Genomic DNA, 24549 nt, shown 5'->3' with positions numbered 1-24549 from the left:
GACAAACCCTGCCCCCTGCTCTATACATAAGCCTGAGATGATAAGTGTTCTCCCTCTTTGTGTTAGCCAGGGTAAGACAATGCCACGCAGCACTACAGAACATCATCCATCTCACAGGTCATCAATCTGGGACACAAAAGATGAAATGTAGCTCAAACTCGCCTTTACAAAAGGCCTCCTCTTTGCTTAAAAGGAGCTCGTCCTCCGTTTTGCTCACTTTTTCTCTCTGCCGGGTAAGGCCTTCATCTTCAAATTCTGCTGCCTTGCACGGCTACATGAGAGGGCCACAAGAAACTATTTTTTGCTTTTAGATACTAGTGCAAAATTATAATTAGAAAAGGCTAACTTTTTTTTTTACCCATATTATCCCTGATGAGTTGTTTCAGTTTCTATGCAGAAATTATCTTACAGATATTGTATATGTCATCAGATTGAAAAGAGATTAGTAATTAACAAGACAAAACTAAAATGTCTCCAACAAAGTAATATTATTTAGTTGTTTGGTGAAAACTTGTTAAAATCCACATGTCACCAAAATAACAAGTCCCTTTTTATTTCTCAACTTTTTTGCCTGATTACGTTCACTTTATTTGATTTCCTGCATAGGCCTTCTTGTCTGTGGACATTGTCTCTGATAACAGTGTGTCCGTGTGAGGTCTTGACTTTTTTTTGGAGTCATTTAGAAAAAATGTATTCCCCAAAATAGCTATTTATAAAAATTACAGACACAAACAACATTTTTCAGAAGTGAAGTCAAAACCACTGATGTGGCAATAAATATGATGAATACGTTTTATGATAAATTATCCATTAATTAGTAGAGTACAACTTGTCATGACATAACTGCTGTTCATTATCAACGTTCAAAAGAGAGACTGCTGTCGATGCATTTTCTGCAATCAGTTCTGAACATAAATATTTGCTGTCTGCAGAAGTGAATCTGTAAGTAGAACCTGATATGTATGTACGATACTTGAATTCTTGTGGATGGGAGTTTTCTAATTTATCTTGTCTTACTTTATCAGGTCAAAGTAAATCAGAACTGAAGAAGCAAGCCCATTGGATGAGAGGTGAAACATCTTTAACAAACCTTAGGTGAGTCCTTCTTTATCTTGCTTCATTTTGCTTTTATCCATCAACCATTGCAGTGCCACATAACAAGAAGCAAATAGCATAACTGTTATAAGTCTGATTACAGTTTTTGTCAGTCGCTAAAAAGCGTTTGTCCAAACAGCAGTCACATTTTCAAAACTCTTAACACAGACTCACCAAGAAAGCACATTTGACCAAATGGTTAATTTTCTTCTCAAAAACACATTTTGTTAAATAAATACTAACTCTTCATTTCAAAATAGAATACATCTTTTTCTGTGCACACACTTTACCAAAATACTGGATATATATATGAAATTATTATGTCAAAGAATAATTCTTCTTTTCACTTTCATAAGGAACATGCAGTCAATCAAAGTACACCAGGTTTCAAAATACTGGGTATCGTTGACATTTGAAAAATTACATAGACTTTAATGCTTCAGTTTTACTGGTATTTGCCTGCAAAATGTACATAAAATATCTTGGTTGGGAACTGTATGTCCACATGTAATGTTCACATTCAAAAGCATTCCAGTAACGAGCAAATCAGTTTTTTTCCTTTACAGTTTATTACAGGAGGTACAGTAAAAATACTGTTCACAATATGATAGAACAGAAAAAGCTTACAGTGAACAAAATAGCCAGGAAACACACAAGAGCATTCTGAACAGAAAAACAACAACAACAACAACGGCAAAAAGCCCGGAAAAAAGTGTGTGTGTGTGTGTGTGTGTGGGGGGGGGGGGGTCATACGTTAAAAAACACAAAATTACTGTCTCTAATCTCTACGATCTCTGATATCATCCAAGGCGATGCACCTGGGATAGAACCGCTTGGTACGCCGGATCCACTCTTGGTAATGATCAGCTGTGTGTCAATGGGGGGGCAGTGACTCAGCGGTAGAGCAGGTCGTCCAATGTTCCAAGATTTGCGGTTCGATTCCCGCTTCCACCCAAAGATACCCGGATTGTGAGCTGACAGTGGGAGGTGTCAGCTCACCTCCAGAGCACTGCTGACACGCCATTGAGCAAGGCGTCATCCTCTTTACAAGTTGCTGTTGCTCATTTGGGCGCACCATAAAGGAGCTGCCCGCCACTCTACCGCCCCCCCCCCCCCCGACATGCGTACTGGACCCCTGTGTGTGTGAGTGTGTGTTCAGGGCGTATATTAGTACACACTAATACGTGCATATATTAGTACACACTAATATATGCACGTATGAATTACTAACACTAGAGTATGCTGCTAATTTCCCTTTCAGGATTAATTGAGTATATAAAATAAGAAAAATATTAAATCAATTGTTTGTTTATCAGCTGCAATATGTTATTTTTGAACTGATATCATTGCAGAAGCAGAGGTTTTTATACTGGATGTTGTGTGTTAACATTCGTAAAGAATAAAAAAAGAATCCATAATTTTTGTTGGGAGGTATAGCTTGCCTGTTAAGAAAATGAAAGCATTGTGAAAATATGTTCACTGATTGCATATTGTGTGAAAGCAACATTAAATGTGGGACTGGCATGGCCACAAAAGACCGATGCTGTGATAATTGTGTTAAGAGTTTTGAAAATGTGACTGCTGTGTGGACAAACGCTTGTTAGCGACTGAAAAAAACTGTAAATGCTTGAATTTTGGATTTGTTCAACGTGATGTAAAAGCGGATCATTGAACAACAATCCCGTGAGTATGTACAAATGGGTAATGTAGTTTTAAAAAACCTAAAATAGTAACACATAAGGTTCTTTGATATATTTGTAAAATATATGCTTCCTGTTTATTATTTCCTTTTCATATTGTCATATTATATAACTCTGCTCTGTACAAATTTTTGAGTAAATTTCACCTAAATGCTAAATAATTCGTACAACAAACCGGTCATATTAGTGACTCTGTGCATAAGATGTCAGATTTCATTGACTTTATTTATTTATAATTTTATTTTTAGCAACCTAAACAACAACAATAATGTCACCAAAGTCCACCAACACAATTAATGAAAATGTTTTGCCAACATTCTTAAGTTAACCCATTAAGGCTGCCCCTGCTGTCTTGATCTGATGAGCTCAGACAGAATCAATAAAAATAATCTCTGAACTGTTCACAGACCAAAGACGCTGTCCATGCCATCACTAAATCACTTCAAACAGACGCAGATTACGTTGTCATATGGACACGCAATAGAGCCGGACTGACGGGTATTTCTTCAAGACACTCTGTCTGACTTTGTAGTCTAAGGTATCATTTAACTTCAGCAAGTTACCTAGCAACACTAACAAAGTACAAATAAAGAGTGCATAGGCAACATACAATACATACCAGTGATTCCTGCCATAAAATTGCTTACATTTGTTGATTAGGTTTGACGTTATAGGTGGAGCCTAGACTCCAGGCAGATGGCTTACCTCTACATCAGTCTTCACCTTGTTCTAATAAGTTGAGACAAGCTGGGGGTTTGTTCTGTCAGAATGTAGCTGAACCAATACAAGAAGGAATCAGCTGGACAACCTCAGGCTAATCTCTCTATGACCTGAAATGCCCATGTGAGATTACTGACTTTTAGCACACTATGTCACTTACCAACATGCCTGTACTATTTTAAAACCAAAACATCAATTTATTTATGAAACAGAGACTTAAGATCGGTTGTTATGAGGATTGCACCTCCACTGAACTTGCAGGATTTATTAATGACAGATTTTAAAAAGATTAGTTGAAACTGATTGGGAAAGTCCCAGAAATAGAGATTGGCAAGAACCCATTACTTTCAGACTAGCATATTTTGTAGTGCATGGTTTTTGTCAGATGTTATTCTTTCATGATTTGACAAAGCTGTTATGGAGTCACTAAATATATTATACAAGTTTTCCTCGTAGATTTTTATATTTTTTTCTGGTTTGCTTTTAGATTAATGTCCACGCACTATTGTTTTCTCTCTGTCTTTTATTTAGTAAGTTATAGTGCAGCATCATTAGGTTTTATCCTCTTATTTACTCAGTGAGCCAAGTTTATGATGCGTGACTTTAATTTACAGGTCTTATCCTTGCCAAAGGCTCAGTATAGTTTTAAAGGAGCTCAAAGTCTGAAGCTTATACTATCTGTCATGACTCTCAAGTATACTGTAAGTTACAGCAAAATTGTCACATCAGCACCTTATGGAAGCATCGCTAGCCATCACTATCCTCTGAACCATCTTTCCTTTCAGAATTTAGGAAGCTGAGATACTGAAAAAACACTAAGCTGCAAAACTATTTTAAACAGGCTGACTAACATCAAGAAACTAAAATAAATTGGGGAAATATTATGTATGTGTATGTTAATTTATTCATATTTTCTATACCCACCGAGGAGCTGTCTCAACAGCCTGAACTATAGCAGTTAAAGCTCCCTTTTTAATCACCACTGCAGCCCAGAGTTGCCTATGGGGGATCTCTAGAAAATAAAAACAGGATGGTCTTGGCCTGTTCTTTTAGCAATTGTTGTCAGATAGCATTTGTTAAGATTTGGCACTATATAAATAAAATTTTGCATGAGTATTGTTCACCATATGTGGGATGCACCAGAGGAAATTTGAGTAATATGAGCAACAACAATCTACAAACAGGACATCACTAAACATAGAAAGGTAATATTTCATCATCACTCAGTTTTTGTTATTTGTGGACAGCAGGTCAAGGTCATTACGAACTTCAGAAACTCATTGCAACCCTTTCACCTCCTCCCAAGGCTTATAATATCAATATAATTTATCAATGCTATTCTGTTGTCCTTGTGACATTTGTCATTAGACCGCGAATTGCAAATTTCTTTGGAAAATTTCTTATATTCATAGGCATTTTGTTGACTTTTTTGAGTTTTACATATGCATGTACAGAACTATTTTCTTACTTAAATGTAGGAACCGTCTGCAGTAGTTGATTCTGTTCTTATTTTCAGCTGTAGTAACTCAGAAGCGCGTTGAAGTTGCAACAACACATGCAGTACTATGGCGCCACCAAGAGGCCTGCTTAGACATCGTCACTTAGAGGAACTCGTACTTACAATCCTGTTCCTTCGCATTCTGGTCCCTCGGCGGTACCCGTAGTTTTGAATAAACTCATACGTGTATCTGCCGTCTGACCAGGAAGTGTCAGACCAAACAGCCTGAGGAACAGCCTTATGGGCCACTGGTACAACACCGCTCTCTTCTCTCAGACAATACACTAATGAATTCAAAAGAGGATGTCATCCGACTTACCATTACACATCGAACATTACCTACACGATCCCGTGATGGACAGTGAGACGGGAATTATCTCCATCGACCAGGGAGGAGAGTGGGGTAAGCATCGGTCAACTGTGCTTTTCTCTTGAAGTCTCACGGAAAGTCAACTGAAATAACTCTATAGCTACCGTACATAGTAAAGTTAATATTTGTATGTAACGAAGGTGTCCGTAAATACCGTTAATAACAACGCTAGTGTGTGTATTTGTCTTGTATGCGGCTGACAGAATCTGAAACGTGTTTTCATCCATTTAAAGCTAACGTAGTTAGCGCCAGCTAGCTGGACATGACGTAACACTGAGCTTCGATGTTCTGCCAATAATGGGAAACGTACTGCTGGAGAGTACACGGTGAATTGTCTTAAATTGAAATAATTTTTTCAGTAATAGATCATCCACGGTCTTTGTTGTGTTAATCATATAGAAAGTCTATCCTTCGTTCACTCTCCACTACTTTTATGCCACTATGTTTTGTATTGTTTTGATCTCATGTCTTTATTGTGCTTATACTTCATGCTGAGTGATAACTGGAAAAATAAGAAAAGTGCCGGTGATTTTTCTACTTGCTTTAATTTATTTTATTATTGAAAGGCATGCTTAGTCTCTTTTTCAAACAGTGGAATTGAGTAATTTTACTGGTTTTCTGTCTGCTTGTGACTCAGACATTAGCCTGTTTGATGAGCTGGACAGCCTGGGAGATGCGGATGAGTTACTAGACACCCTGAAAAATGCTGGCTATGTGAGTCCATCTCAAATCTACGAATTTACATTTATTTAGCCTAAGTTGTATTTTCTTTTATCATTACATTTTCTCATAATCTGCTCCATAAACTTAGTTTGATTTTCAAAACTAATTCCACTAATTTTCCAGCATCAGATTAAATGTTTATTATGATATGGGTGAAATGTCGATATCATAATGTACACCTCTAAATGCGCTTAATGTTTCGAATAACTAGTTCACACTAGTTCAAGAGAAAATCAATGATAATGTAGTTGCAAAAGCAAAACCTTGCAGCAAACTTCTTTGGGCGGCATCTTTTGATTTAGGGAAACTGAAATCTGATGGCCAGGACAGCTTTATAATTCATCCTGTCACTATACAAATTGAGATTTGTCGTGGAAAATTCTGTAATGAAGGCAATCACAAGGAACTGTCTTTGAAGATTTAATTTTACTTTGCTGCAGCAGAAAGTGGGTAAGAGATACAACTCAACCTGTAGCTGAGTTGTGTGTCTCACCGAATCATAATTCAGCGAGGGATCATTTTTATACAGCAATTAAAAAACACTCCCTGTGAAAGAAACAATACTTTATCAGATACATGAGGTGGGAAAGGCACAGGAGGAAACGTCTCACGGGCCCTGGCATTGAGTTATAATTAGATAAAAACATGAAAGAAGTGGGGAGTTTTAATGAATGACATAAAAACATGAAAGACCGTATTCTTCTGTGGAGACAGTAATTTAATTTTTCTATCACAGATTTACAACAGAAAATTAGGATTTTATGTGAAATCTCTGCAACAGCAATCATTAGCACCATAAAATTTACATGGTAACATTTGGCAGTGGTAGACCTGCAGGTGAATCATTAACTGCCATGGTAATACAATGTATTATTTCACGACGTGTGATACAGGAAAAGCAGCTAAACTGAAGCCTATTTCAGGAAAAGCTACATCTTATTGACTGCCATCTAAACACTTCTCAGTGTTTTGAATAGTAGTCCACATAATATAAATAACATAACAACTTAGCTGAAGAATTTCATGACAGTACATAATAAAGGTACTTACATTAACATTGTAGTTAATGTTAAGCAGAAAGTAACTTTGTTTATTATGCATTCAAATTATTAAATAATTATAACTTTTCTTGAAACGTTTGTGTTTGATTTCTCAGTCCAGCGAGGGTCCAGACTTGGACTTTGATATTGATATACCTCCTTGGAATACAGTAGATACCAGCAGCATCTGCACAGGTACACATGATGTTTCAGCATGTTTGAAACACAGCTTTTTCATTTCAGTGTGAAGTAGTCAGAACTGGTAATAAAAAGTAGTTTGGTATTCATATGGTGTAATCAATATGATGTGTTATGTGTGTAGAGTATTGTTAGCTACACACTTTTATGGCCATGCCACTTTAAATGCACTCATAAGCAGAATGTTTACAAGTTGTACAATATTTAAAAAAAAAAAAGATACATCTCAAAGAGTTTTAATGTGTTTGGACAATGTTTGTATGACTGCTTTATGATGGGATTGCTAAAACATTATGTGCAGTTTATTGATTAGTTGATGTAATTATTATTTATAAGGTAAAGTAATAAAGGAAATAGTTTTAGTGAGGAGTTTGAAATCCAGAGGGATAGTAAATCACATCCTTCTGCTACTGTAAGTGTTAGTAAATTAAACATTTGTGTCCTTGTTGTCCAGATGGTGAGGTGAGTGTGGACTCTCTGTCACCTGCCCACACTCTGAGTTCAGTCCCCTCTCCCTCCTCTGTTGAAGCACTGTCCCCATGCTCCTTACAAGTGAGTCACTGTTTTCAGCACTTCACCCTTTTCAGTTTTCACCAGATGACTTATATTTCCAATGCAAATTTTAAGATCCTTATTAGTTATGAGTATTTATGTATGTCCCCCTTTGGGTGGGCTGTATTCATCCAGATGGTGTCCGAACACTGACAGCTGCTCCTTGCATTTGGATAGTGACACACATGAGACACATATTAACACAAACCTCAAACACCTTGTCACACCAATAATTCACTGATAGTCTGAGCTGTACTCTGGCCCTTCGTTAAATAAAAGGTGCTGACAATTTCAAATACATTAGCATAATTTAACAGGCAGATGTTTTCACTGTATGTCAGTGCAAGGACAAAGGTTACAGCTTTGTATGGCCACAACATTCTGTGCACATATTTGTCTGCTAGCTGCATCACCTTGACTGCATCCAAGGACACAGTTGTTGACTCTGGTCTTTCAGAATTTTCAAGGACACTTCGTCTGCATTTTATCTTATGCATCTTAGTACACAGCTATAGTGCTCCTATTGTATAACAGAAATATAATGAGAGACTGCTGGAAAAAAATAGATTTTCACCTTTTTTTTATACAAGGCAGCAGTTATATTTCATGAGAGGGAATGTTTATTATTATTTTATATAATGTTTATTAACGTACAGTAAAGTGCATCATTTGGACAACTGCATACTCTTAACTATCAATTTGCTAGAATTTTTTTTATGTCTAACGGACTTAAGTCTCCTCTGCTTCCACATCCAGGATGAAGCTCTGTCCCCACAGTCACTGTTCTCTCCTCTGACAGTCTTCTCAGACTCCAGCAGCTTCACTGTAATTTCACCACCAGCCAAGAAAGCTCCAAAGAGGACCAGCCAGACAGCACAAGGTGAGACTGCCCCCAATTACTCAGCTGTCATTTCTACTTCATTCCTTGAGCTATTATATGGGAGATTTTGCAATGCCCTCTTTGTTTGTTGAATACTCAGATGAAGTCACCTTTACAAGAAGGGGTAGAAATTTTCTCTTATACGAATGATTGTCGAAAGGCAAGAATGTCTTCTTCATCACTATGTAAATGTGAATGCAAATGATCTTACCTTAGCTAAATTTCAGTCACTTGTTTCATTTGCATAAAAGCTGTTCTTTTTTCCTTCTCACCCCAATCCCTGACACACACCAGGCAAACGAGCTCAGCCAGTCAAGAGACCGATTCAGATTGGTCCGAAGGTTTCTATTAAGCCGAAGCCGCTGATTACAGCTGTGCCTTTGGCTCATGCAGCAGCTCCCCTGCAGGCCAAGACAATCATCATCCACCCACTGCAGACCACCGTCCTGCCTGTGGTCAAACCAGCACCGGTCAACATCCAACCAGCGCCCCCTATAGGTCAGACCTCATGCTCAGCACCATCAGATATTGCCTCATTTCGTACCGTATTGCGTCAGACCTGTACCACATATAAATTCAGACACCGTTGTTATCAACTTATTTTGCATATCCTTTCACTTTCAAGATGACATACTGCTAGCAATAAATGTAATTTCTGTTCGATTTGGTTGACATTTGTGTTTAGACAATAATTTAGCTGTATGACCAGCAGGTGGCGCTTTAACCTTAGATTTTGCTCAATTGTTCAGTTCTCACCATGTTGAGGTATTAAAAGAATCTTAAAGTAATCTGACACTAAAAAGTGATGTGACTAAAAAACCCTTAGTAATGAGCAGTTTTAAATATACCAACATAAAATGAGAGTTAGACACAGTCAAAAAGGTTTATCTTTTGTATGTATACCAAACTATGGGCTGTAATGTGTTTTAGTATACAGTAGTTTATGCATGCAGATATTATTATTATTATTATTGTTTTACAGTTTAGCCTGTCTGATTTACTAAGCTGGTTGTCTCTGTGAGTTACACTTGCAACACCTCGGCCAATATAAATACTTTTGTCATTGCCTCGGACCTGAGTGGGTGGAATATCTGACCTCTTTCAACTTCAATTTGAGCTTGAGTCTGTACTTTGTCATGTTACAGTCAAAAAGGTAGACATCGAGGTTTATTTCAACTCAGATGAAAGTCAAGCCTGCTCAGTGTAATGTGTCTTTTTGGACTAAGATCCAAATTTACTAATGACTTCATATTTTAAAAAGTCTGAATGAGGTAATCATTTATTTTTACAAAGCAAACAGGCCAGTGGGTGTTCCTAAAGCATTTAATTTATTTTGAGTTGCATCTTCATGAATGCTTATGATGTGAAACTTTGGGTCAGGGCACAACTTTTGCACCACACAGATTCATCATTAAACCTGACTGTTACTTCTACATGATCAGCACTGACAGGTTGTTTAGTATTGAAGGTGAAGGTTATTGGGTCAATGTGAGGGATGGTTCCTGGCACCTTCGGGGAAGGTCTGATAGCCGCCCACATGAACAGATAGCAAATACAGAAAAAAGGTTTTTCTATATTTTTTTTCTTTTAAGCCATAGTCCATTTTAAATATGGGTATACAAGCATGTTTATGTGTGCCCTTGCCCATAAAACACACAACTCTCAGTGTGAAATGTGGATGTTTGAGACCAGAGGTTTGATAATAAACATCTTTCCCACGTGCTCTTCAAACACAGAGGCTCCCGTTAAAGATGAGGGGTCAAAGTAGGTCACCGGGGTGAGCTGTACTAAACCATCTGCAGCAGACTGATGTGTCCCCCTGCTTGTATAGGGTATTAGCTTGATATTTTTTCTGTCGATAGCAAAACAAGTGTGGGGTCAGACCACAAACAGAATTATAACAACAGACTGGGAGACACATAATCATCATCAACGTTAATCATATAGGTAGTAAAAAATACGATTATAGTATGGCAGAGACTATAATTTGAAAATGTTTGTTTTGTTTCTTTCTGTCAGGACATCCCATAGTGCTGTCTCAGCCCAGTCAGGTGCTACAGATACAGCCACCGCAGGCCATCACGGGCAATGTGGTTACCATGTCAACACTCACGCAGGAGAGGCCGCTCCCTGTCATCGCTCCACCAGTGGTCTCCGTCACACTGGGAAGCCCTTCATCAGATGATGACGTGAGTCCCGTCTGCTCTCTACGGCAAACACAAGTTTTGTTCGAACAGCAGGTTAAGTCGTTTCAGGATCCCAAACAGCACAGCAATGAAAGGATGGCGGTCAGGGTGTCAGACATAAAGTCAGTAACATTTTTGTCAAACATTTTGTCTGTATAAACTCTAATTTGATTCCTGGGACAGTTTTTTCATCTACTCTCAGTGGAAGAGTATATTCCTTTTATTTTTATGGATTTCAAAGCTGGTCATACACGGTTGTCTGTGCATAATTCAGGAGATCCACAACCCATTAACCAGAATTCTTTGAAACTTCACACATGTTTGTGGGGGTCCTTTAGGTGTCCATTTGGTTATTTTCACATTCAGCAATATTTAACTTTGGGTTTAAACCAGTTTGCTCATATTTAGAGCTTCCTTCTAATAGTGGGGGGAATCACTGTCATTGAACACAAGTTTCTGGTTTCCTTCAATTTTGGGGAATTTTCTGTCGCAAAACTCTAAATTCATAAAGCCTAACTAGAAATATATTTTAACAATTTATTAGACAAAGCCTCTTCAAAAATTGTGTTTCGGTGTCTGTGTACATGCCATTTAGCTGAAGGCTTATGGGAAGTAGCGTGGGCATGCTTACACTTGCCTTTGATGTTGTTGTTACAATGCTCAAACAAGGGATGGATTTTGTCCAACTCAGATTCTAATCTGATCTGTCATAGTTTTCATTTCAGTTTCACAAACGATTATTTTTAATTTCACTGTGAAACTGAAACATATTATTGATGTAAAAATTGTATGGATTTGTAATTTCTGAAGATTAAATGAAGGTGACTTTATCTTGCAACACTGAAAGACAAATGATAATGTTGCGCATACAATTCTATAACCATGCAAATACGTAACCTTTGTTTTCTTGACAGTTAAGTTGATGTTGCCTTAATTTCATGTCAAAATAAAAAATCCAGTAAAACAATGCCTCCTTTTAGTTTAGTAAGATTTACAAAAAGAAACCACAGCAAGCTTAGCCTTGGTGATGTCATAGTTACCTCTGCCTACAAGAGCTGGAGGAGTATTGAGTATGAGTAATGATTTCAGTGTGTGTTTGTACCTCCAGTTAAAAAATGCAAGCTAATGTTATTTTAAGTTTTCTAATTAGTTACATATTGGTTATTTTTTTAGAATGTGTCAATAAACTGAATGTTGGAAAATTGCTGCAGAATGACATGACTCTTGGTGTGAATGACAGATGGTGTATGCCTCCAGGTGTTGCTTTCAGGGGGGATGTCAGGACAACTGCAGTGGCTAGATCACACACTTCAAGTACAAAATGAACAGTCATCTTTTAGGTCTGTCTAAAGATTGATCAGGGCAGGACAGAGTACTCAGGGACTCTTACGAGGTACGCTTACGTGCAGAAGGGACTGTTTCAGAGATTTAAAGTTAACAAAGAAAATTAAACTGCAATTTAATGTAATGGTTTGATTTGTGGTCTCCTAATAAAGGCTTCCTATCTTTTGTGCACACTGCTGGTCTTTGTTAGCTTGGGAGAGTTGGATGTTCTTTCAAGGACCTGGAGCTATTTTGTTGGCCCATGTGTCTGATTTTTCTCTCTGTTACTTGAAGAAAAGGCAAATAGTGTTTGTGCTATTCTCAACTAATATCCTCCCCTGCAAAATCAGAGTGATACCGTACATTTCTGCAACTTCAGTGTTTTTTCGGGCTTTGACTTCTAGAGCAACGATTGTTGATGCTAACGTGCTCAGAGTGAGTTGGGGGAAATGTGTTCTTGCTTGTTCCTTGTTTTTTTTTTTGTTTGTTCTTGTTTTTTCATTTGCCATCTAGCTCTGACGTGGCAGTGCAGTCGCAAGAATACACCAGTGTTCACAAGAGCAGCTTTTTTAATTGGGGAGAAGCTTACGTGTCATATTTGTGGAACGTGTCATATTTGTGGAACGTCTCATAAATCATCTGCGGTGATTGCTGTTCGATGTCTACAAAAAAAAAATGAATGCAGTATTCAGTTTTTATCAGTTGATAGGAATAATCCTCACGTGGCTCTGACAGAAAACACAGATCATGATTAATGTCAGTTTTACCAATCTGCTCAACTTTTTTAATCCTCACAATTTTTCTTTCACGTGTTTGAAATGACTAGGCTCAATTTAAATTGTTCTGGTGTTATGAAGGGTAATGGTTGACCTCTGACTATTAAAATAGTCAGCCTTAAAAAAGGCCCTCAGGGAAACTTTGCCATCTATCAACGGCAAAATCAAGTCTGGAGAAAACACTTCACGCCGGAGCTTGAGAAAATGTCAAGGGGTTCCATACCCCACAGGCCAAAGCAAACATGCCTCTCAGCCATTTGTAAAGCTAACCATGGCAATAAAGCTTACAATAGGTTATTAAAGAGGAGGGCTTAACCACCATAATTGTGGGGGTGAGTCAGACTTCGTTATTGGAGCTGAGACCTTTTAATTTCTCAAAGGGGAAATTTTCACGTTTTAATGAAAACAGGAAAAAGAAGTAATCATTACAGTGTAGCGTGAGAATATACAAATTTTTGAAAAAAATAGCTACTGTTGAAACAAGCCAGCCCTTATGAACTGTCCTGTTTGATAGTTTATATTTAGCAAGACTATATTAGGTAGATCAAAACAGCTTTTAATTTTTTGTTCACATTGTTTTTTTATTTATTCAGAAAATGCTAAATGCATGTTCTCTGGAAACTCGATTGACAACTCCCTTGAAGTTTATATTGTTTTTATAGGGACATCAAGTGAAAGGTATCCTGTCAGTGGTGTGGCCTGATGTCAGTCTGTGTTTCAAGAATCACAGTGGTTCGCCACATTTTGGTCAACCAGTGAAATAAACCATGTAATTTCTAGTTTTGTAGAAAGAAAACTATCCAATAAATGTTTTATTTATTGGGATTTATTTGTGTGTGTTAACCTATTTTCGCACATAAATCTGTGGTTGTAGACTAACAATCTGCAATTTGCTCTCAGGTGCTGATTGCTTAAGAACACATTCAAGATTATAATTCTTTTGGTAGACTAAATGGGGTGTTATTATGTGTGTTTTCCTTGCATTGATATTGTTGTTGCTTTCAACTCATTTTAATGAGCTTCTGTTGTTTTCTGTTAATTAGAATTTCACTATGTACTGTATGTCCAACACTTGTTTCTGTGGCCCAATGAGAGACTCCGAAGCCACGTCCTGCAGTGTGTGTTAGTGTTTGTAGCTGCTGCAGCTGTGTTCCCTTCTTTACTGCCCTGTGGTTGGGTTATCTTACAGCGGTTGGCTGGGGAAAGCATTGAAAGCATGTTAAAATGGTATATGAATGTCAGCTGTTATTTCATGCTATATGTGTGTTGTGTCTGTTTGTGCCAGTCTTCATGTCATTCTCAGTGGTGTTCTTTTTACGCTGTAGTTAACTTGTATAATCCTGGGTGTGTAACGGCTGCTTACAGATGACATACTTGAGACAGGTGTGTCGCACCAAGCAGTTGTGACAGCTGTAAACATCCATCAGGGATTGGGTCACTGTAAAGTAATGAGCTCCTATACAACCGGGGATTTGTGTGTACGCGTGCACGTATTGTACGTTGGAACAGACCATCCTGGAATTGTAAGCCTTAACAAATTCTCACATTGGAACAAGTGAAGGATTTACAGAGGGAGACCCAGCAAAGCATTGTGGGATGGCTAACATCAACTTTTCCCCCTAGAAAAGCTGATGCTCTCCTCTCCTGTGACTGGTCAGCAGATATGAAGAGAAATGGCTTCGATTAAATTCCGCTATAGCTGTAAGGGAGTTGTAATTGAAACCATTGCAGCTCAGAAACAAGACATCAGTTTGTTCAGGATTCATTATTATTCACCCACTGTTTTGAAAATCTGAAACATTCCAGTATCCTTGACTTTTTTTCCGATGCTTGTGTCTCATTGTTTGGATACTATTTTCATAAGCACAGACTTTATAAAAGAAACGAATGGCGGCGCCACAACTGCATCATTTGGCATTTAGACTAAAACTTTGAAGGGATTGTTCTGTGACAGTAAACTTCCCATCGCATGCTTTTTGAAACAAGGCAGTTTTAAGGCACTAGAACATTAACATCCCCAGAAGCTTTGTTCTTTTAAGAGGTTGTCTTTGAAAAATACCAGTTTTGCTGCTAACGGTCTTCAGCAGCACAGTGTTAGACAGCTGCAAGACATCAGTGAACTAGAACAACGAGTTCCCTGCCTTTAGCTCTGCATCTACATGTTAAAGCACGATACTGAGTGCAATTTCATGCCAGAAACAGGTGTATTTTTTAAATGGAGATTTACATGTAGATATGAAGGGATATATAACATAAGTTCCTCTTTAAATTTAACATGTTAAACATTTCACCAGTGGAATGCACGCTGCATTGACAGATGTTTATGACCCAAATCAGTAAAGTCAGTGCATATATTCACTTGAATTAGATAAAAATCCCTCCTATTTGGATAGGTCAGCGTGTTTTTCTACTGCTGTAACTCTTTGGACATTCAAAAGTGCAAACACCGACGGAGCAGTGACGGTTTTGCTCCCTGAGAGTTTTTTTTCTTCCCTTTTTACCATTCATTCGTAGTACAACACAAATTGTCCCTTTCACCACCAGTCTGGGAATGTTTCCTGCTTCTAGGCAGAGAACATGTTTTTTTTATGTGTGTGTGCCTGTGTGCTCGCGTGTGCGTGTGTGTGCTTTCCCATCAACACTTCTGTGGTTTGAGTTTGCACCAGTGGTCATGTTTCCCTCCATTGAAGTCAGGCTAATTGAGAAATACCTTTTAGCCATTTTACTGCTATAGAGCACACATTTTCATCTTCAGCCTCATTTCGGTGGTGGTTTGTTCCCCATCCTCTCCACTCCCTGGTAACTGCTTACTTGCAGCGTTCCCAGGCTTGGGATAGTGGCACTGCTCCCAGATCTGGACTGGGAGATGGGGGGGGGTTTCTCAGGAGACAGAATACAAATACAGGGTTCCAAATATCTTAATCACCAGTGGGACTATTAACTCCAGGATCTTAGAGGCTTACCCTGAAGTTTGCGTTGGGGACTGTATGGCGCATGGAGGTGTTTGGATAGTCACCACAGCCATTGGTCATGATAATCAATGGTTATCATCAGTTATTTTCAATTTACTTGTGTAGAAAGCTTTGTGTATCAGAACTCAGCTCATGACCTTGAGTGGAAGTTATCTCATTGGCTATCCTCATAGAAAACCATCTGCTAAACTGCTGCTATTTATTTGTTTATTCATTTGTTCATTAATTTGTTTATTTGTACTTTGTTTATGCTTCAGTTTAAACAATAAACTCTGGGTAAACATTGCAGAGTTTAAATGTAAAAATGCTGAATGCGCTCTATTTATTTACAATGATTATTTTTTTTTAAATTGCAGTGTTCTGTCATATATTATGTCTCTGTGTTTATGTGTTTCAGATGTGAATCCATTTTCAAAGCGTGACACAGTCCATAAACACACATTTCTCCATACATAACAGAGACATTGCGCGTGACCTCTGGCCTTTTCAGAGGACGTTAGTGTAAATATTTCCACTCAGAAGCTTAATCACACACACCTCAGGGCTTTTTGGGACCATCGTAAAGGTATGATTTGTAGCAGAGGTGTCATTAACCTTACGACACATCTTGACAATGTTTATTATTCAATATCTGTTGCAAAGCGTCAGCAGCCAAGGTCTTCTCTCAGTGAGAATAACAAAGTCGACCCTGGCTTTCATGTCTATGTGCCCTGCCGCTTTTTCCATTTACTTTCTCACAATGTCTTTAATTGCTTCTGTTTTTCTTGCCAGTTTCCCTCTTTTCAGTCTTCTCCTACCTCTCACAACTTGTTTGAGGAAAGATTTCCTCTGTGTTCTTTACTGTTGTGTAGGAATGTGTCGACATTGATGAAAAATCAGCAGTAAACAAGGATCAACATATACTATCTAGTGTATTTATCAAACATAGAGTGTGCAGTGTTTTTCACACTAATAAATGTCATCACATTTTTTGTCTCCATATCCTTTTGACACTTGTTTTCATGATTTTACATTTCACACATGATCAAAAAGCCATTTTTTTCACCACTGAACATTTAGATAAGCAGAATGTCACACTAGTAAGTGATTTACAAGTCAGAAAGTGACTAATAAAACGTTTTAACTGCATCTGTGATACATCCACATATGATGAAATACATGACTTGTCACAAGGAATTAATCAAGTTGTTATTCTTATGTTTCTGCCCCTGTCGTTGTTTCCCATGTTTCTCCAGTCAAAGATAGCCCAGAAGCAGCAGCGCATGATAAAGAACCGTGAGTCAGCATCGCTCTCTCGGAAAAAGAAGAAGGAGTACCTGCTGTCTCTGGAAGCTCGCCTGAAAGTCGCTCTGTCTGAGAACGAGGTTCTAAAGTTTGAGAATGGTAATCTAAAGAAACAGCTGGAGGGTCTGCTGACTGAGGTGAGATGTCTTGCACTTAAAACTCTGGCTCTACACAGACAAATTTCTGATACAAGCCTTTTTTTTTTTTAAATCGTCTTTCTTTTCCTGCAGAACACATCGCTAAATGCAAAGGCCCCCAAAAGGAGAGCTGTGTGTCTTTTTGCAGTTTTGGTTTTCCTTCTGCTTAATGTTGGACCAATGGGGTGAGTGTATGATCCATAATCTGTAACAAGAATCTCCCTCTGCATGTCTTTACCAATATGTGTGCATATAAGAGTTTCATGACTGCAAAATACAAATGGGAAGTCTCCGTGACTCATTGTGGTAACTTTGCCTCTCATCTAAACATAACACAAAAACATTTAGTCACCACTATGCAGATTTCCAACTGAAGCGATATGTTCACACAATTGTTCTTCGCCCATATTTAATTTGACAAAGTAAAGTTTCACATGGCTTAAATATTAGAGTTGACAAATTAAAAAAACCAACACTGTCAACATATTTAATCAGTTGTGTTCTCAGATGTCTTTGCTGTTTATCTTATAAATTCACTACGACCTAAAGTTTTCAGCAAAATGACTCAAATCTAATAATTTGGTGATACAAGTGAAAATAATGTAGTCCTGTACTTCATGGATGATACAAATCATGTTTTATTTGGTAAAGAAACTGATGACTAAGAGTTGATCCCTGCCAAGTGGTTCTTGTGTTTTTGTTCCATTTCTCTGTTGTTGCTGCCAGTGTTAATAGAACTGTGAGACTGGTGAACGGGTGTGTACGTCTCAGGACACACGGATTGTTGAAGAAATCAAACATTTACCACTGGCTAGTGTAAAGGGAAAATCATTTCAGGCTGCTGAAGCATCAAACATTCGTTAATTTTTTAACTCTTTATTAGTATTATTTATGCTAGTGTTAAAATAAGATTAGTCCTGTAATACTGGACCGTGGAAAGTTTGCTGATTCCATCCAGTTTGGCAGATGGACAGATTGTGCAATTCCACAAGCTGAGATTCCTTCTCCAACTGCCACGATTAATTCTCTGTTCTCATGTTATAAAAATGCTTACTTTCTCCTGGGAATAGCTTTTTCTACTAGGATGCAAGCGTCGACTTGTTTTTTTTGAAAATCTACATACACTCGGCGCTGGGAACGGGTTCTCACAGTTGTTGTCTCGAGCTTTAATATCAAAAAATCTCTTTGGTCCAGTGAAAGAGTTTGATTTTTGTGAGTTCAGAGATATTCACACTGACTAAAGTGTGTTCATGTACCTGCGCTCACCTCTGTGTGTTTTGTGTCAGTGTTCTCGTTTGGAATGTGAAATATGCCTGCTTTTGAGGTCAGATCCCTTTGAAAATCAAAAGTGCCACCCAGTGTTGAAATATCTCTGAATGTGTGTTTTTACAAGTGTGCATCCTGCTGTGCTTTGGGTTATGAAGTGTAGATTGCAGATCAGATTCTACTTGTTGCTAAAAACTAAAAAGCCCTCCTGTGCACAAGATGTGGACCACATGGAATTCAGCAGTCATCTCAGTCGAAGACCAAGTTTTTCTCCTCAGTTTGTTTCCTCTGTCTGCATGGGCTGAATTGTGTGCATCTCTCTGTCTCTTCCTCACCTGTCCTCTGTTTCACCAGTCTGTTTCAGGACAGCTCCAAGCATGAGGTTTATTCCACACATCACAGCAGCAGACACCTGCTGGATTTCTCCTCAAAGGCAAAGGATGAGATGGGCCCCGAGCCCATCCAAAGTAGCCCCTCTGAGATCGCAGACAGGTAATGAACTCGACATCCCACCCTCGATGCTTTTCACAACACTGTGTAGGTGGACCAGGATGCACCTGTTCCTAGGCTCAGACTGAACTGGTAAACACACTTGCCTGCAGGTTACCAGCTCTGCTTGGACGTCTGCGTTTCAAATGCCTCCAATTCATCTCTCGTACTTGGGCCAGCCGTTACGCTTTGAGTAACAAGGAGGGAAATTAGGGTCAGACAGTATTTGACATCCACATTTATTTTGCAGTAACAGTTTATTTTTCTAAAGGGTTATGTATTTTTCTTTCTTTTTTAAAAATACAACCAGCCCAGTCATCTCATTTGTTAATTTCAGAAATAACATTCTTGTTTGGTACATTACCTGGACCCCCATGTCCTGGAAATGTTTTGCAAGGTGGTCAGAGTGTCTAAAGTCTGCATGACATTGCCAGCCTGCGTTTTGTCAGATCTCTGTGTCGGGTATGTTCTGTGTTAATGCAAACCACTCAGATGTAGTATCACATTTCTTTTCCAGCATTAAAGCAGCGTAGACAGGAAGGAACACATTAGCCTTTACAAAAAGGGTGACGGTCCCAAGCGAGGATGACAGGGGAGAGTATGCAACCTAATCTTGGGGTCCCAAAGAACAGGAAGGTGTGTATGCAGGAAGGTTAATGCGGGCCCCCCAGTTATGGTGATTATGATGATGATTGTGATCAGGCCTCTGTTTTCTGACATGTTGTCTCGCCAAAGTGTTTCCAGAACATTTACAGGCAGGAACACGAGACATAGTTCATGTAGTCTCTCTGATCAGGGAGGCCTGAGAGAGGCATTGCACTGATGGCAGAGGATGCGACAGCTGGGCACGGGTGTTGGGCACATCGTCATCTCAGGCAACGTAACCATAATTCGTTGAGTTTAAACAGCCCTAACATTTCACATCTGAAGGTCAAGAAATTAATCTCAGTCTGCTGCTAATGTATGAAAACCCTCCTTACAGTAACAACATAGTGATGACTCGTCTGTTTACCATAGAGGTTATAGCTGTGATTTGGCTTTTCAGTAAATGTGGTGAAGAATAAGGCAAATAGAATCCGTTCATGTTCATCCAGTTGAAGGGTTTGATACACAACATTTATTAACATTCGTCAACATTGTTACATCAGACTTTCTTCCACAATTTTCTTCTATTAAATGTAGATTTCTTTGACTAAGATTACAGAATGGTTTAACAACAAAACTGTAAAATTTGAGAGTGAATCTAGTCAAGGGACGAAGTCAGGAATTAGTTACTTTCCTGAACATTGGATTGCAATTTGTTGGAAAGGTGCACTTTTTCAAATTTTGAAGTGCATCAAGATGAAAGGCCTCAACCAGTAATTTCTGTCACTTCCATGAGAAGATGGGGTTGTTAGGCTTTTCTTTCTCAGTCACATGTGAAAGTTGGAAGCTAATTTTCAAGTTGATGAAAGCGTGGGGTTTGCGCCAGGAATGGAACTGTTTGAATTTTGCATAAAATGTGGATAAATAGGCAGATCCATACTTTAAAACAACTGTTTTAGTGACGCACTTGTCTGGTTAGAGTTTAAGTTTAATTTGATTAGGAACGACTTTTAGTGGAGGTATACATACTATTGTGTGCCTTTCCAGTTTAATCTGTCATGATTGATTATTGGACTGAATGTAGTTCACAGTGGGAATGTTCAGTTCTCTGAAGCCCATTTGATCGTTTAGAGCATGATTTAAAGGAACATGTGAATGTATTGTTTCAGAATCCCTGCACTGCATTAGGACATGAAAACTCTTGACAGCTGAAACTCAGGACAGAATAAATAATATTGATATCCAGTGAAATTGAAAACATAACTGTCCCCGTATTGATGTCGTATTGGATTTTTCTTGTAAAGTTTCAAACCTCTCTGGGTGTTTCACTCCTATTGAGGACAAGAAGCCTTGTGACTTTCAGTTTGCCTTCATAACTTATTCCAAATATATGGAAAATGTGCTGTCAGACAGTTTTAGATTGAAAGTCTTTTTGCTTTGAGAGTATCTTTAACAACCTTGAGATGTAAGCCCTTGTCACATCATGTAACTCCCTCTCTGCTTTTTCTTGTGATGCAGATATGAGGACAAAGCTCTGATGGTGGTCAAAGAGCCCATCTTCCTCAAACCACCTCCTGCCTGTCAGCCTCCTGTAAACAGGACAAAGTGCTTAGAGTAAGTGAGGAACTCATGAATATGTGGCCTTCTTTTGCATAATATCAAAAAACATCTCTCAGATCTTGGCAAACTTTGGGAAATTCAAACACTGTTCGATTGGCAGGTTGGCCTATGAGCTGAGGGGTTGGGTCCACCGTCATGAAGTTCAGCAGACCAAATCCAGGCACATGAGTAACGGCGATCACAAACCCTCCAGGACCATTCTGGTAAGTCACAGCAGCAGGTCCAGATAAAAAGCAAAACATATCAAATGGACCATGTAAAATTTAGAATGGTTCTCAGTGTTTGCAATAAAGAGTACAAACTAAACATTTCTTATATTTTAGGCCATTACTTTTAGTATAAAGGGTTTCTTGGCACACCAAAGCCTCTCCTTTATCACCGTTTCACCTAATTTTACACTTCCCCTTTTTTCTGAAACCCATTTCTCTTTATTGGGATGAGTTTAATCCGGCAGTCCTGAAAAAGTAAACACAAGACTCAGAGGGGAGCTGCAGGATTAGTGCCACCTGCTCTTTTTTCCATCATTTTTTCCCAAATGTGTCACAGTAATTCTAATCCACTAGGAGCTGCCCAGTGTGTTTATACCCATTCGTCACTAACTATAAATAGAAATGTAGATGTGTTTATTTCACACTTATATTAAGCTTTTTTATACCTACACACACACACACACACACACACACACACACACACACACACACACACACACACACACACACACACACACATACAATCTTTCTTAGTATTTTAACATGTGAAACTTGTTGATGTTGATCATTGTCAACATTATGAAGTGGCCACAAAATGTGTGTGCTGGTATCTAGATATTTTAAATCATCAATAAGCTTGCCAAGAGTTTGCTATTGCATTGACATTCTGATTTTTTTCTAATATTTCCAGAAAACTGAGAATAAAGAGGCGGAGAGTGCCCAGATTGTGACCGTCCAATACACAAAATCTGCTGCAGAAAAGTGAGTGTTTGTGTCAGAAAGCATTCAGGTTTTAATTTCCTTATAAACAAATTCCCTTTCAAATTTTACAGTGGCTTTAATTATTCTCAGACAACTACAGGGAGAAAAACTGGTGATTGCAGAACAAATGCGGACTACTTGTGTGGTAAACCACCATGATGTTGTAAAGCACTAAAACCAGCAGGCTGTAATCTGCACACTGGCGTGTTTATTGTCAGCAAGATGCACAGAAATAGGCTACAAAAAACAACAAAAACAACTGTAAACGCAAGAAAATTGGATGTTTCATTCTTTTAAAGTTGTATTTGTCCAGTGGATCTTTAAATGTAACTGTAATGGGATATACATCTATGCCCACATTTTATTATTTTAGTCTTTGACCCAATTTAGGATTTTACAGTCTGACTTTTTTTCTTACTTAGTTTGACCCTTGTACTGCTTTGTGGTTTGGTCAAAAGGAACCTTTATACTTCATCATGTAGTCGTTCTTAAAAAGAATGAATAGTTGTTCAGCTGCCAAAACATTTTCAGTTGTAAATTTAAGTCTATGAAACATTCATAGCTACAGGATAAAAGAGGGAAGTTTCACCAGTTCATCTCTGCAGGAAACCAATGCAGTGTTGAGTGTCACGCGAGGGGATTGAGGTTTTATTTAGATGCACCTCCTCATGTCTCTGACTATCAATGTCTGTATTGTTTCTTTTTTAAATCTAATCCTTTAGAAAGAAGCAAATTTTGGTCCATATAAATTATTTGTTTTTGGTTATTCTGATGATACCAGACCAGAAAGTGATGTGTCTGCCTCTGGGTTTAACCCTCAACATATAAAATATCAATATTTTGTTCAACATATTGCATAATGTCTTGTTTGATGATTGTCTTGTTTCTGTTACCAACAGGAGTCCTGGCAGTGAGCTGCAGGTATACTACGCTCCTCATCACACATACAGCGACTTTTTTGATGAGCTCAATCGGCGTGGTGATACGTTCTACGTGGTGTCTTTCCGCAGAGTGAGTTTCAACTTCTCAGGTCTCTTACACTGATTTGAGGAGCGTGCTGATTCACAAAGTGTTCAATTTTATAACATAAATTAACTTGAAAGTAGATTTCCATCAAAGTTTCCACAGATGAAAGAACGAATGGTTGATGTTTTCATGATGATTTCATTTTGTGTGCCTGTCTTTTCTCCTAAACTGTCATTAATATGTGAGAAAACGATTAAGCAGAGTACAGCATTTTTTCTGATGAAGAATTGTGATTTACGATGAAGAATTGTGATTCGGGAGAGGAATGGCAGAAATATAACAAAGGGTGTAATTGGCTTATTCCCGGTCCACTTTTCTTTCATCATTTGCAATCATCAAGACCGTGATTAAGATTTTTAGCTGTGACATCACTATTAATCAGCTGCATCTTTATTCACGTTGCCAATTTCCCACATTTTAGATACTGAACCTGTTTTTCATTTTCCGTCTTGGTAAGATTTGCTTTGGACAACATACTCAGAGAAAATGATTTCTTTCAAAAATTACTTTGTGTCTCTAAGCTCATGTGACACTCATCACCTCTGCATAGACGGGGTGTTTAAGCCCTTAAATCCTTCAAATTACTCAGCAGGGTGGGGGTTTGAAGCACATGGTCAAAGATCAAGACCTCTTGTCACCAAGCAAGTCCCAAAAGTTTGGCTCAGAGTTGGCATGCTAACAACAGGAACAATAGTTACAATGGTGTACCCAAGTTGGGGGGTGGAAGAGGTCCTCCACAGGTCAAGTGCTGTCCTTCAGTCTCTATTGGATTTGTGTTGTGTTAGTGCTTAGGGTGTTACGCAGTACACGTAAATGAATCACAGTTAAACAAAATATTTCAAAGTATTTTTCATAAATGTTTCTGCAGAGATAATTTAGATGTAAGCATGTCTGGCTGTAACCAACTATTAACTTCTTGTTTGCTTTGTAAATATCATGTCTTTTCCTTATAGCACAAGGTAATCACTCTCTCTCTCTCTGATTGTTTGTTTAGCCCACTAAAATATGCATTTTCACTTTACATCAAGACTTCGACAAGAGAATGTTTCCAGCAGAAAACATAAAACCAGATTTAAACTTGTTGATTGATTTCTAATAGTTCTGACTTTGTCTTTATTCTCATATTTCGCTCACATCA

The 24549-nt window shown here is 38.3% G+C and overlaps 1 protein-coding gene across 1 annotated transcript in view; it reads left to right on the top strand.

Moving 5' to 3' along the window:
• Nucleotides 1–5221: 5221 nt before the first annotated feature.
• Nucleotides 5222–24549, top strand: part of atf6 (activating transcription factor 6) — a 31144-nt gene continuing 11816 nt past the window's right edge. The window contains exons 1-14 of the mRNA XM_068318689.1: nt 5222–5416; nt 6021–6097; nt 7263–7341; nt 7799–7896; nt 8653–8776; nt 9071–9274; nt 10796–10965; nt 17269–17454; nt 17548–17639; nt 19075–19212; nt 21313–21408; nt 21515–21617; nt 22315–22385; nt 23285–23396. Coding sequence (XP_068174790.1) covers nt 5317–5416; nt 6021–6097; nt 7263–7341; nt 7799–7896; nt 8653–8776; nt 9071–9274; nt 10796–10965; nt 17269–17454; nt 17548–17639; nt 19075–19212; nt 21313–21408; nt 21515–21617; nt 22315–22385; nt 23285–23396 — 1650 coding nt within the window. The 5' untranslated portion in view covers nt 5222–5316. The remainder of the gene's footprint in view (nt 5417–6020; nt 6098–7262; nt 7342–7798; nt 7897–8652; nt 8777–9070; nt 9275–10795; nt 10966–17268; nt 17455–17547; nt 17640–19074; nt 19213–21312; nt 21409–21514; nt 21618–22314; nt 22386–23284; nt 23397–24549) is intronic.

Source organism: Antennarius striatus, chromosome 7 (assembly GCF_040054535.1).
Source record: "Antennarius striatus isolate MH-2024 chromosome 7, ASM4005453v1, whole genome shotgun sequence".
Lineage (NCBI taxonomy): Eukaryota > Metazoa > Chordata > Actinopteri > Lophiiformes > Antennariidae > Antennarius > Antennarius striatus.
This window is presented reverse-complemented; position numbering and strand designations above follow the sequence as displayed.